The 14,303-nt window shown below is 31.7% G+C and overlaps 1 protein-coding gene across 1 annotated transcript; it reads right to left on the reverse strand.

Annotated features, from left to right (window-relative positions):
• Positions 1–2,437: 2,437 nt before the first annotated feature.
• On the reverse strand, positions 2,438–12,464 carry LOC111002012. Its single transcript, XM_045630146.1, has 5 exons — positions 12,362–12,464; positions 7,571–7,728; positions 4,926–5,125; positions 4,292–4,506; positions 2,438–2,587 (listed from the first exon to the last, which is right to left on the reverse strand). The coding sequence occupies exons 1-5, from the start codon at positions 12,425–12,427 to the stop codon at positions 2,567–2,569; spliced, it is 660 nt and encodes a 219-aa protein (XP_045486102.1). The 5' UTR covers positions 12,428–12,464; the 3' UTR covers positions 2,438–2,566.
• Positions 12,465–14,303: the final 1,839 nt, after the last annotated feature.

Raw genomic sequence — 14,303 nt, forward strand, 5'->3', positions numbered from 1 at the left:
GTGTGTTCTCTTGGGGTTAAATTACAATAGATTAAGTCGACCCTAAAAACGCACAATCCCAAGAGATAGAACCTGCATTATATTTAGATCAAACGGTCTTATACACATGCATGTCTTATTCAGAAGCGGAAGGTTCAAGCAAAAAAACTAACCTACAAACTATAGTTTTAATTTCCATACCCACTAAGTATATACTGATAATTTTACCAAAAGCAATAAAACGGACTGGTCCAATTCTATAGGCAAATACAAACGTTATCTTTCTTCCTAATTAACCATTAACATAGGATAGTCAAGCTCACAAAGATATAAATAATTCATTCGCTTTGGTTCTTTCTCTATTTAAAGGAATAAATGTAAAAACATCCAAAGCGTTATAATCTTTATTAAATCTATTGGTAAAAATTGGAAAAGTGATAAGAGGATAAAACCACTGTGTCGTAAACGGGCTTTTTTGAAAACTCAGTGAATGTAGGCTCTATTAAAAAGATATATCAGTAAAGTGTACACGCTGATAGGCGGCGCGATTTAACTTGACTGTGATAGAAAATTATATATTGCTAAAATTTAATTGGACCAGTCTCACAGAAAATAGAAGAAGGATTTATTTTTTAAACGTCTTTTTACTTTAGTTACATAAGATAACTGCATGCGTGACCACTTAATGCATTAAGCAGTTTCTTTAGATATAAGAACCCTATAAATCAGTTCCGCTACAATCATTGAGGTGACGGATTTTCTGTTTCGTGATCTTTTGTTTTTCTAATATAGAAATTGGCGATCTATGCCTGAGACAAGCCGATTACTTTTACCCCTAAGGCAAGCCATTTTCCTCACAAAGTCCATTGATGGTCAACCATGGTTAAAACCTACCTACTAACTATTGTTGGCTTAATGTCTTCATCAACCCTCATCCCTGAGGTCGTAGGTTCAATCCCAGGCTGTGAACCGATGGAGTTTCTTTCTATGTGCGCATTTTTCATTCGCTCGAACGGTGAAGTAAAACATCGTGAGGTAACTTGCCTGAGACCGAAAATGTCGACGGCGCGTCAGGCATAGGGGGCTGATCACCTACTACTATTATTATTATATTATAAGTTTTACGCAAAAAAGGCAGTAACTAATGCGAGGCCAACTGCAGTACAAATAGGCGTCCGCTACCGTTAGTGAACGTAAACTGAAGCTTTTATAGGCTTAAGCATATACAGCCGAATTTATTTCCATCCTTTTACAAATAAAATATTTCATCCTCTATGAATATATCCTTTACAACACTTGAAGTAATCCAATGCTTTTTACTGCCAATAAAAATAAAGGAGGTTTATCATTTCGAACCAGGACGAAAAACTTGTTGCTTTTACTGGGATAATTAATTAGAGACCTCGGTTAAATTATCTCTCATAGTAGTTTTGTATATAATGTATTTGTATTATCTACATTATTTATTTAACCATGCTTGCCAACGCTTGGCTACAGATTGACTACATAATTTTCCAGGTGCTTCTCATTAATTAGCAAACTATATTAACAGATTCTACGATACATCGTTATACGAACTGAGAATCCAGAAATAATATATTATACTTAAACTTCTCACCGATTTCACAGCCTAACTTATAAATCTAGTAACCATAGATTCAATAAATTACTATCGCACAACTGATCGTTAGTATAATTTACCATGTTTTGTTTCAACGAGAGTCCCGAGAGATTACATTTAACGATTCAAGCATCGAAAACATTTTAGCAATTCGGCAGGAAGTTTCTAAGTAGGTTATTACTTTTCTTGTACAAAGATGTTGGCTGGACTAAATATTCCCAATGGATTTTATTTAAGGGCAAAAGTAGAGAAAAAAGCCTCATCGGAATTAGTATCATCACACATTTTTGCAACAAAAGGAAACTCGAATATGTAATTAGTAGAAGTTTTGACATAAAAATACACAACTTCCCAAGCTGTAACTGTTTCCAAATGTATAGTGTACTCGACACAGGAATTTCACTAAGTTGGTAGCTTCGATGTTTGCTTTGAGGGAAATTCATTGATGTCTGGTTCCACTATTATATCATATGTCCCACACATATGATATAATAGTGTTAATAAATAATACTGTATTTAAATTATGCACCTCGTTCACTCGCATAATCAAGATAGTTTAAAATACTTACGGTATGATAAATATATATTAAAATCACAATACGAAATAGTTCTAAGGCAAGTTTTAGTATTTGTTAGAAATGTTAAATAATAGGGCTAAATAAATAAAATGTTAGTGAACAATAATTTAATCCACAATAAATAATCGTTAGTACACTTGCAGTTATTTTATCATCTAAATGCGAAACTAGTATTGTACAAGTTAGTAGAATTAACAATAAATAAATATTATTTACAATCGTTGACGGCAAAGTTAGGAATGAATTCTAACGGATTTGCAATTCGAAATTTGCGACACTCATGCGTTAAGCTTCAGTTCAGTTTCAGTAATTAATTCTTAACTCTGCCATTGTTAATATTCCTTCACCGTTCGCCAATTCTCCGTCAGGTCACATTCACCGAAATGAGTTAGTCCTTTTTGATGATAGCCTGAAATGTATTCGAAATTCAATTCTTTTTATACGACATTATTTTCAATGACATAATAATAGCTAGCATATTTATCATCCTTGCATGCAGTGTCTATATTTTTTCGTTTTTATTCTAATGATGTCCTTCCTTTTCCTGGATATAATTAATTAGGTAGGAACTAATTTGTATCCAAAATATAAGGAAAAATTCGGTATTCTAACTTACTATACTATAGAAACGTAATAAAAGGTGAAAGAAAAACTTTTTTTTGAAATGTAAATCGAAGTTTTAAGTAGAAACAAAATGCCTTATACACTAGGAAGTTAATTGAAATAAATTTAATAATAACAACATTTTATTACGTCTTCGATGGAACTATAAGATCACTTTGATATGTGAATAGTTCTGGAGTCAGAGTAATCGAATTCCACTTAAGATCGACAAATGAAAGACAATAAAGTTTTAATAAATTTAATCATGCACATGCTTTCATGCTAGACTGGCGAGAAATGTACGTTTTCATGCTAATTGCATGCATTTAAGAGAAATGCTTCTATTGTAATAAAAACTTTTTTTTAATATAAGCATATCTGTATATAGACAAAGCCGTGAACATTACCTAACTTATACTTTAATATTTAGTTAAAGAAGTACGCATATGGCTGAACAAGTTTTACCGCTGGGAGCAAAAGCTTAAGGCCAAGAAATGAATATTACTTTAGCAAAGTTGTACTTATTTCCGCGACTTTGTCTGTGAACTTGGGAAATGCCTGCTTTAGAATGTCTCAATTAATATATTAAAAATATGGACGAAGTTTTTCTCTTAATTTCATTTCTCAGTCAGTCAATACAAATTTACATAGAAAGAACTTATTACTAACGCCAGATGTAGAATTGTTCAGTTATTGTTGACATTGTCTCGTTTTGCAAGCTTTTTATTTATCTTGTAACTTAATGTAACAGTAAAATTAGGTCTGTAGCATTTAAATTATTGGAATGTCCGTTTCATTTGGCATTTTCAAATAATGTGTAATACGCATGAGTTTAAGAAAGTTAAACAGTACTACTTTACGCTCTTAGATTTTTTCACATTTAATACTGACATAATATTCATAAACTTCCTATTAGATCTCCCATCACACGAATATAAAAAAACACTTTAGTAGTTTTCGCATATGCTCACATGGACGCCGTAGGCGAAAATGTCTATCTATCTAAATATTACAAAAAAGTGGCACATACGGTCAGATTTCTGCATCTGTTAAAAAACATTCTGTGCCTTACACCGATGACTTTTTGGGTCTAAGGCATGCTTCTTTCTTAAATATGTGTGTCCATGCGTGTTCAATACTCACGTAGAAAGAAAAGTTAATTGCACTTGAACTGAATATTGGGTTCAAACCACTTGGCTACCACTTTTCCCGAGTATTCAAATGTTACTAATATGTTGTAAATAAATATCATTATCAGATTCTCGCTATCATGCGACCGATATATGTAAAATATTGGAACAGCATAATAAAGCACTTCTTGTGTTGCATAAGTGTAAAAAACCTAATTTAAAACTATCATGTACACCTATCAGCTATAACTGTTACAAATTATTATATTTTCGTTTTTCTATTAATGATTAGCGAGATGGCGTTGGTCATAGAAATTAAACACCCTTACACACAAATTTTCGTATAAAAGCCATGCAATGAATACTAACTAATCTGTCACCTGAGGAGAGAAGAGTTTCTTCAGTCCGATGATCGTAGCGAGGAGTAGAGCGATTTTGGAGATAAGGAGGGCCTTTCCGACCATCAGGTAGAGACCCTTGAAGGTCAGAGCACCAAGGAGGCCGAACTTCAAGGCTGCTGCTGCGAGGAATGGACCCATGTTCTTGTTCCTTTGTCTGCCGCTCTCGAATACTTTAGGGGCTTTCATTGATACACCTGGAATTTGAATGTGAAAACGCAACGATATATAACAACTGCCTGTTTCATAATTAAAATATAATAACAATTAATAATTATTATTTATATATATTTTATTATATTCGTATTTAATAATAATCCCGTGACGATACAACTCTTGGCCGTCTGTTTCGTAGATATTTTTTTCTTAAGATCAAATTGAGGCCAAGATTTTCTATATGCCATACAGTATCGAGGTTTACATTCGCACACTCAACTACCCATACAAATAAAAAAAAATGTGAGATATATAAAGTCCCTGGACACGATGGCAGGGGAGTAAAGTAAAAATTATTTAAAAAAAACTACCCATGGCCCATATTTACTCACTGAAGTATGCTCTATGACAAATCTAACTATTTCAAATTTTCTGTGACTTTTAAAAAGAGTCTACTTACCAACACCTAAGCTTCCGTCCTTCTCTTGTTTGCCGGCAATGACCACATCTGCGTTATCCAGGATCCTGTACCTCAAGGACCTGGTGGTGGCAAAGTTCCACAGCTTTTCCATAATCACCTGTTGCGCCTGGTCTTCTAAGGAAGTACCGGCTCTTGCAAGGGTCTCTGGCTTGATGGGCATTTCAGCAGCTAAACCATTGCTGGAAATAAAACATATAAATTTGATGAAAATTGCTGAAACTACACAATAGAAAGGGGCACACAGCTAAGGTTGGAGTGGTATGCTTAGGTTAAAAATATATCTTGTAATGCGAATGCTTCTTTTAATTTAAAACCATATCACATCGGTGTGTATAATATCTACAAAAAGAGTAAAACTACTGTAGAGAAAGTGATACTGTTATTGTAAAATATATCAATAAGTAAAGTAATTTTAAGGTTTTTATTTTGTAGCAACTCTACACCCAGAGCCAGCTGTTATAGCATTATTGTATGTACCAGATCTAAAAAGGTTAGATATACAAAATTAATCACATTTACATACATAATACATGTGAGGCAAAATTTTGTTCCTGACGTCCGAGTTTATCGAATAACACGATCAATAAAGCTGTAAATTATCATAGCATTTGCGTTTCAATATTCAAAATCCATGAGGAAATCAGCGCTATTCAAAGTACGTGTTTAGAGTCTATTATTTAATAATTCCGAATTGTATGACAGTGCTATACAAAATTACTATTGTAAAATCTATTGTATTGTGGGTTGTCTCAAAATAGAAATTCGATTTTATGTCAGTCATTATAAATGAAAAGACATGAACTTCACTTTCTTTCCTTTGTATTGCCAGTTGAAAGTATATAATGGTTAAATGTGTGAGTTACGTAGGACATAATAACACTTTTTTTATTATTCTTCATATTATGTCAAGTTATTGTATGGTTTGTATAGCATGAGACCTGTCGTAATAGAAAATTCTGAGTCTTGTATTATAAAATGCCACCTTAATACCTACGTATAGCCTGTCGCTATATAAGCATTGTATAAGCATCCATGGAGATAATTGAGGTGAACCCATATAGGCCACCTATGCAGTGCCACAAAATAATTATTGTATACTTCGCTTTACAATGGCTATCAGAATGTGCATTTGGTAATATTGGGATTTCCCGATGTTCATTGATTTCAATGAGATTCCAATACATTGAATTAGCATATAACGCCAAATAATTATGGATTTGTGTGTTTTAGATTTATAATTTTTATAAATCGGGTTAAGATTATATTCTTAATTTTTTTTTTTTGTAATATCTTAAGGATAATTTGATATTGCAATAAGATACAATTTATCGCCGTTAAGCTGTGCGTATAGACCCTAAGCCTATTTCAATTAATTACTTTGTGAACTCACATTAGCGGTAATTACTTAGATACGTGACAATCCGTTATTAATCTTTCCCGTTAGAAAAATCACGTCCATTTATTATCACAGCTTGCGAACCTATAATTAGTTTAATACGCAAATGGTATTTGCTGATAACGATATATAATATTTGAGTTAAATTTGTACTGAGTTTCAGTATTTTTTATTAAGTTTGTTAAGGGAAACGTTTTATTTTGACTTTATTCAGGAAAACTGATAAGCTAAATACTACAAAAATGTTTTGTAGGTAATAAATTTATAATAAATAGTTTTATGTTATTTTTAAATACTAATAGAAGCCAACCGTGTCTATGGATTGTTCCCGTTTACATCTGCTATTATTAAAGACTTCATCTAGAGCCAAGCCGAACTTTAAATATTACTATTATAAATAATAAGGCGTTATCAGCACTTTATTAAATTATGCATAATATCAAAATGTACATTACTTCACAAAATAATGTTCTAGAATTATATGTATGTGTTATAAAACATTATGTTTATAAAAATGTTGTGAAAATTGCGAATGTCAGGCTGCGAATGATAAGATGTCAATCATTTTTTTCGCTAGTGTAATAATTTATTTGGGTAACATAGTTGATGGTTGTAGAAATAAGAAAACTTAGGTAATAATTACATTACTCATTCGATGATTTTAAGATTTTATTCCATTCAACTTAAAAACACGTTACTGAGAATAGTTCGAGTAAAAGGTAAGTACACACCAACATATTACCATTATTACAACATATATTTTACAGAAATAACCATAATTTTTAACAGCACCATCTAAGATTTTAAGCGTTTATTCACTGGACTGCAAAAATTTGTTCGTTATGTTTACAATAAACTGGTTGTAAATTTAAACCTTAAGAAAACATTAAAGATATAATCTTCTCCTTATAATAAGAGCACGGTCACACAATGCGGTAACTGTGCGGTGCGGTGCCGGATCTGTGCCGCAACGTAACGCAACAAATTACTATACCATGTCACACGACGCCTTGCGCCCGCAAGCGCGCCATACTTGTGACCTGCGAGACGAGGTGGGGAGGGGTAAAATATATTGCCACGCCGCAACGCCTCAAAATAATTGCGTTGCGGCGCCGCAACGCACCGTTACCGCATCGTGTGGCCGCGCTCTCATTGTATCGAATTGAATAAATTATGGTTCTGTATATTTTTTATAATGCACAAATAGAGGTAGTTTATACGTAAATACCTTTCATCAACAATCATCATGTCGTCGCTGAGTTGGAAGGCAGCTGTCCGAAGCATTCTGTCCACGTAACCCACAAATTCTACGGCAATGCATGAGGACGTCTGTCGGTTGGCACATTGGTTGCTAAGACCGTTCTTTAGCGTTTCTTCTGATGGCAGCTGGAAAATAAATGTATGCAATCGTAAAGGCAGTGGTACACGCAAAAGTAGTTAGTATTAAAATTCTAGGCAAGATTTGCCGCTAAAGTGATAAATTAATGGAAGCATTGAGCAAGATGAAACCGGACCATCATTCTAGGGAAGTCCAGTAATTAACAATGTTCATAGTTGTTTCAAGCACTTGGTATATTACTAACCCGGGGATTACGGGTTCAAAAACAAATAAATAATAATTGCATTCAAGAAAAGTGGACCAAAATTAAAAAAAAGTTTAAAATTTAAAGGAAAGCAGTAAAACCATGCATATACCAAACACGGGATGTTTGATAGTAATGGCGTATTTGGACTCATGAGACAAATTATTGGAGTTTTTGATGAATTACAATTTTACAAAACTATTATAAATATACGAATGGTGCTACAGTCTTTTGAATATGGGCCTCAGATATGTTTCAGTTCCGTGACCATTTCTTGTAGGCAAGGTGAAGTACGTATGTGCAGTTAAATGCGTACATTTAAGGTCTATTGGTACACAGCCGGGGTCGACCTACCACCCCAGGGATGAGGTTCGCATGATAAAACTACAAATTCAATACATAATAAACACCCCACTCTCAACAGTCGTCGCTTACAAAAGAAATATAAGCATAATATAAACCTTCTGAAAGTAACGTAAATTTGCAATTTGCGAGCGAAAAACGCGATTCAATATTATTTGACTTCTTGAGTAGGAACACCGTTAGACAACAAAGATATCCATGTAATAACGTGAATTACTAACAAAATAGAATGTTTTCACATCATTATGATAGTATATATATCAATCACAAAAGAAAAAGATCAATCAAAAGCGAAGCATTTTTCTCACACTTGTGAAATTATGGCTCGCGTTCAAGGTTATAAATTAACAATTCAAATTCGCACGGTAATATAAATAAAAAGTCGGAAGATCTAGAAAGTAGTCTAGACTTTTACTGAGCTTTTCCTTTATATTTTCTGAATGTTAATCCAGTCTTGTGTTTGAACGAAAACTGGTTTATCGGAAAGTACCCTGAAGTGAAAATTAAAATGAAAATTGAAAATCTTATAAATGTATAAATTCAACAATCAGATGCATAATCTATATTAAAATAAATATATGTTGATAATTAAAATTTATATTTTCAAGAAGAAAAAAAAATACGTTTATTTTGGAACATAGGATCATAATGGTATCACTTATTCCACGTCATTAAATTCGAGCCTGTTGGCATCCCTACTCATCGGCAAAAAAGACAGAGGGTGTTGGCCGAGAGAAAAATCCGGCGTACAAAACTCACGGTACTCTTTTTAAAAAAAAGCAAATCATAAAACAATTCTACAATATTTAAGACAAATGTAGCAAATTAATTAGAAGATGAATAAAAATATTAATATTTTTTAAGAGGATTCAGAGCTAATAATATCTTAAGTTTTCCCATAGTCGATTGTATTCTTAACATATCGAAAACAAACGAATGATTAAATTTTATTTTTAATCGCATGTTATATCAAAGATAGAAAGGGAAAAACAGGGAGTCGAGTATATACAAAACAAGCAAGTCAATTGATAGTTGCTCCTAAATAAATAATAATTTATTCACAGAACCTTTACAAACAAGACAGTTTCAAGACAATATTAGAAATCGATAGCGAAAACAACTAAGATTTTGAACTTTAATTAATATTAACTATCTTCCATTTCATAGCCTAATTGATTTGACCTACAGCGTAGCAGCTACGCCGTAGCAAACATAAATCGACACAAATAAAAATATATATTTTCTGCAAAAACAAAATGTGTTCTTAATGAATCAATGAGTTTCAATGTCAAGGCAATCGTAGTGGGAATTAGCGCATTAGAGCCAGTTTTCCGCTTTCCAAGTGTAAATTATACAGAGAAGAATGCCACGCCCGTTACAAGTGATACGATACAGCGATTTATTCTTATAAAGAGGTCACTTGACATACCAAACATGATATCTTATGCCAATTGTTTCTTTAAAATACAAATTTATTTTTAAGAGTATAAGTCAATCAATAAAGATTACACAAATAACTTAAGTGACATGATATATATCTTCCGCTTCACTTATAGTAACGATGAATTATATGACACATCCTGTTTTCTAACACCGTAGACACATTTGCCAAAAAGAGATGAAAAAATACTTTAATTTCATACATACATATTGGTAATAAGCTCAAATAGTTTATAAATACTATACAAAGGAACCATCTTTAAAACGCCTAAGCTTATATATTAACTGTTTTAACCGCTGAGTTTAAATTGCAAATGTGATATATTTACTCAGTGAATCATAAAATAAGGTTAATGAAAGAATATTGATCGAAATTGTGAAGCACTGCTTATTAAGTGAAAGAAAATGGATAACAATCATGTTAATTCATCGAAATATATGATATTAGTTGTTTCTACTATGTATTTGCGTGTTTTTCCCACGAAAATGTAAGTACGTGCTCCTATTTGACCATGCCTCCTGCTGATAGAGGACAAATCTTTTTTTTAAATTTATTTTCTTATTCTTTATTACTCAATATGTCATATGGAACATGGTGTAATGGTTGCAGCTCCTTACAAACGTTGTGTAAAAGAAAAAAAACTTGGCGATTAAAAACAGTTGAGGAGAGTTTATTATACAGTTCTTCTCTTCCATTCTCGCCCTTGCTTTGAGAACTGGCAGTAAAAGTAAAATAAGAAGCATTCTATGTATTTTTCTTTTTTTCAATAATAAGTGTAAATTATGTTACATACATGAATAAATTATTGTTTAAATTTGAATTTTATAGTCTTAAAAAAAGTTTCAGATCTATAAGCATATAATAAATTGGTCCTATTCTTAGCTTAATATATGATGTCAGGGTCATGTTTGAGGACAATTGTAGAAGTTGAGAGTTCTTTGACGCCCATGTACGTCGTTTTCTTTGTCGTTGGCTTTTTGGGCGTCCCACTGCTCTGTTATATAAAAAATACACGAGGCAAACGGGCAGGATGCTCACCTGATAAGTGATACCCATGGACACTCACATTGCCAGAAGGCAAGAGGAGCGTTGCCGGCCTAATATAAATGTTTTGATATTTTAATATAGACCCTAGTGTAGTAAGACCCTAAGTCAAATTTTAGGTAAATTTAGTTTATACATTTATACACTGACTGGTTTACTTCTTCAAATAAAAGTTTTTAATTTAATTTAAATCTTACTCATAAACGCACTGCAAGATAGAATATTAATAAATTCAGCTTCTTTAAAATGTCAGACTCGTGTTCAAACACGCTTAGCTGTCAAATAGATCATTAGGTACAATTAACTTAAAGCAATTAATAAAATCTAATCTAACACTTGTTGCTTACACACATTCATTTGGAAACGTCTTTTTAAACGCAAGAGATAATTATAATTTATTTAGTTAAAATGTTTCGTCTCATTCGTTTATTGGAAAAGTATTTCAAAATAAGGACAACATATAATTCTATAATCCATGCAGATTTTATTTGATTTTAAAAACTACTAGAATTAATTAAAGTATATTCAAGAATTGTCTATAGATAGAAACAATTAAATTATAAAAAAAATAACTAAATTTTGTCAACTAAAACTTACACGAACGAATTAATAATATATAAAGTTTATACAATCTTATTAAAAATTTATCATTGGAATAAAAATATCGCCCAAGGCATTTCGCCTGAAGACTTGTAACGAAACGAAACGGAAGCTCGAAATAAAATTGAAACGAAATCAGTTAATTAACAGGGTTAATTAAAACTCAGGTAATAGGTTGTTTTAATTAAGCGATGTTTTACAAATTGTTACATTTTTGAAATTATTGTTTAAGGCTATAACTTTTTATAAATATTAGTGAGTGTTTTTGTGCCTTTTGTTTTCCATAAAAAAAAACTCCTTATTTCACCTTTCTCCTAAACCACCATCAATCAATCTAATGAAATTTTCTTAATGGCTTGGTTATATGTACTTTCGCCCTCATTTATTATTGACCTCAGTGTTGCGTTAATATAAAGTATATATAAGGCAAAATAAAGCTATGGAAAAAGTCATTTTTTATAAAATAATAAACACATTTTAACAAGGCTCCTATATGCTTTTGTCCCATTCGGTGTCGAGACCCTTGGTCCGTTGGGTCCTTGCGCTATAAAGCTTTTTCAAGAAATAGCAATAAGGGTATTCAACATCACAGGAGACCTGTTCAAAGGGTGCTAGTATCTTCAGAATCTTCCCTAAAGGGACTCCTTTTAATAATATATTTTAGTTATTATATTATATTATTTTAGGGTTTAGGTTTATTGTTATTATGGTGTGTATTTACTTATTTTTTTTACATTGGATTTTTAATATACCATACATACATACATACCATATATGCAATATGCCATATGGGATAAATATATTTTGACGAGATCGAGAACGTATGGCAACGAAAAACTGAATATACCGTTTGGAACAAAGTAATTCGTTGCTTCCTATGGAATTAGACTTAAGATGTAACGATCAGGTATAGATAGGTTATTAAGTAAAACATAGTAATAGGATTCAAATTAACTACAGACACGCGTAATATTTATATTACACATACCCCATGTTCAATTTCGTTTGCGCACACGACTCCAACCAGCACGAGCGAAAACAGAAACCGTTTCATCTTGTCAGTCCACACACACAAACACAAATGTGACACAGGCAACAAGTGCTGCACTCCCTAAACAAATGCAGAAACGCATAGAAATATACTGTTATATATCAACACGCATCAGCGCGTACGCAGTGGGGTTATGTGGATTTCATTCATATAATCTAGATATACCAAGTCATATTAATAAATTCAAATGTTTCTGAATTACATATCTTATATTAAAGCAACTTCGTATTATGAAATAGTATAAAAAGCTCTGGTGTAATTTAATTAGCATACTGTAGTGTAGACGATTTGTTTACTTATTAATTTATCTATTTAGTAATACTGCAGCTAACTTAATATATAATTACAAAGAAATACACTGAAAATATAGCCAAAGATTGGAATACATGATATATTTTACTAGAAGATTTAGAAAAGGGAAGAAACAAACAAAAAGTATTTAATACATTTAACTAATTCTGATTTAATTTATTTAACTAAGCCTAAATTGGTTGTGTTGTGTGATGGTGTAAAAGTGTGGTTATGTACGTGATGGTGTGTATGTGGGGTGTTCTCATGATGTAGGTGATCAAATAAAGAATCGTTTTTTATTTACCTTTTTATTTACTTTTATATTTTATTCAGGATTCATTTACCATTTCCATTAACCTGATATATATATAATTTTGAAAGCTGAGAAAAAGGTAGGCGTTAATCATATATCCTCTAAGACTTGTCAAATCAATGTCAATTGCAATATACGAAATAATCTTTCAATGGCAGGCAAATTGAAAATGGTTGAAATATACAAAACAGCTTATTGCTCTAATATAAGTTCAGGGAGAATTAAAGAAACGAAGATAATATTAATATGCCATGCCACGTTTACAATAATAGACGTTGTGTTTTTTTAATATAAATGATCTTTATTCAGACAAATCATGAAAACGGTCTAGCTTATTATTATATATAAGGCTAATGACTAATTTATTCTAAAAATTTATGCATTGAAGACTTCCTATACTTTTCAATAAGCCTATGAGTTCATTAGTCGTAGTAGTAGTTATCAAGTATAAATAAGATAACTTATAATTAAATAAATAAACTAAGGATTGTGAGTAATATAATAATATTAATAAGGATTTTTAAGGACTAACATTGCAATGAGTTTAAAAGTTTTTAAGTTTATTTTTATATGATAAATATATAAACTCAATTAACGAAACCCTGTTTTTTCAATGCATGTTTAAGTTTTTGGTTAAAATTGTAAAATGTATGTAATGAATCCATTCATAATAGATAAATACTTTGACCACTTTACTTTGTAAATCTTATAGTTTTGCACTTTTATATATTTTTCTGAAACTCAAGTGGAATTAATTCACGCATGTGATTTGAGTTTTAAGACTTAATCACTAACATTTCTAAGCGAAACAGAGAAACATAATTTTAATGAATACACATTACACAGCTTATCTTCTAATAATAGCCAACAATCGATATTGTCTCATATGATTTGGCAATTATTATATAATTATGTTCATATTGTTCATGTTTCCAATTTAGTTATTTTTCTAAAAATAAGATATGGGAAGGGTAAAGGAACTTTTACTTGCAACAATTGCGTGTTGTCATTGCGTGTAAGTGTCATTTACTTGACAAACTGTCTGACACGTCCAAACAACTCTCGTTCTAGCACATACTTAATGCGGCTATCACGTCAGTTGCAGGCTTCTGCAAGCCACTATTGTATCCATGTAGTGCAGATATATATACAATTGGCAAATATTTATTATTTAATCGATTTAACTGAAAAACTTATGAGTCAATTTTAAAGCTTTGTCTGCCGTACGCCACCTTATTGTGGATTCACTGCCATTTTCCGGAATGATACCACTTT

This window comes from Pieris rapae, chromosome 11 (assembly GCF_905147795.1).
Source record: "Pieris rapae chromosome 11, ilPieRapa1.1, whole genome shotgun sequence".
In the NCBI taxonomy this organism is placed as follows: Eukaryota; Metazoa; Arthropoda; class Insecta; order Lepidoptera; family Pieridae; genus Pieris; species Pieris rapae.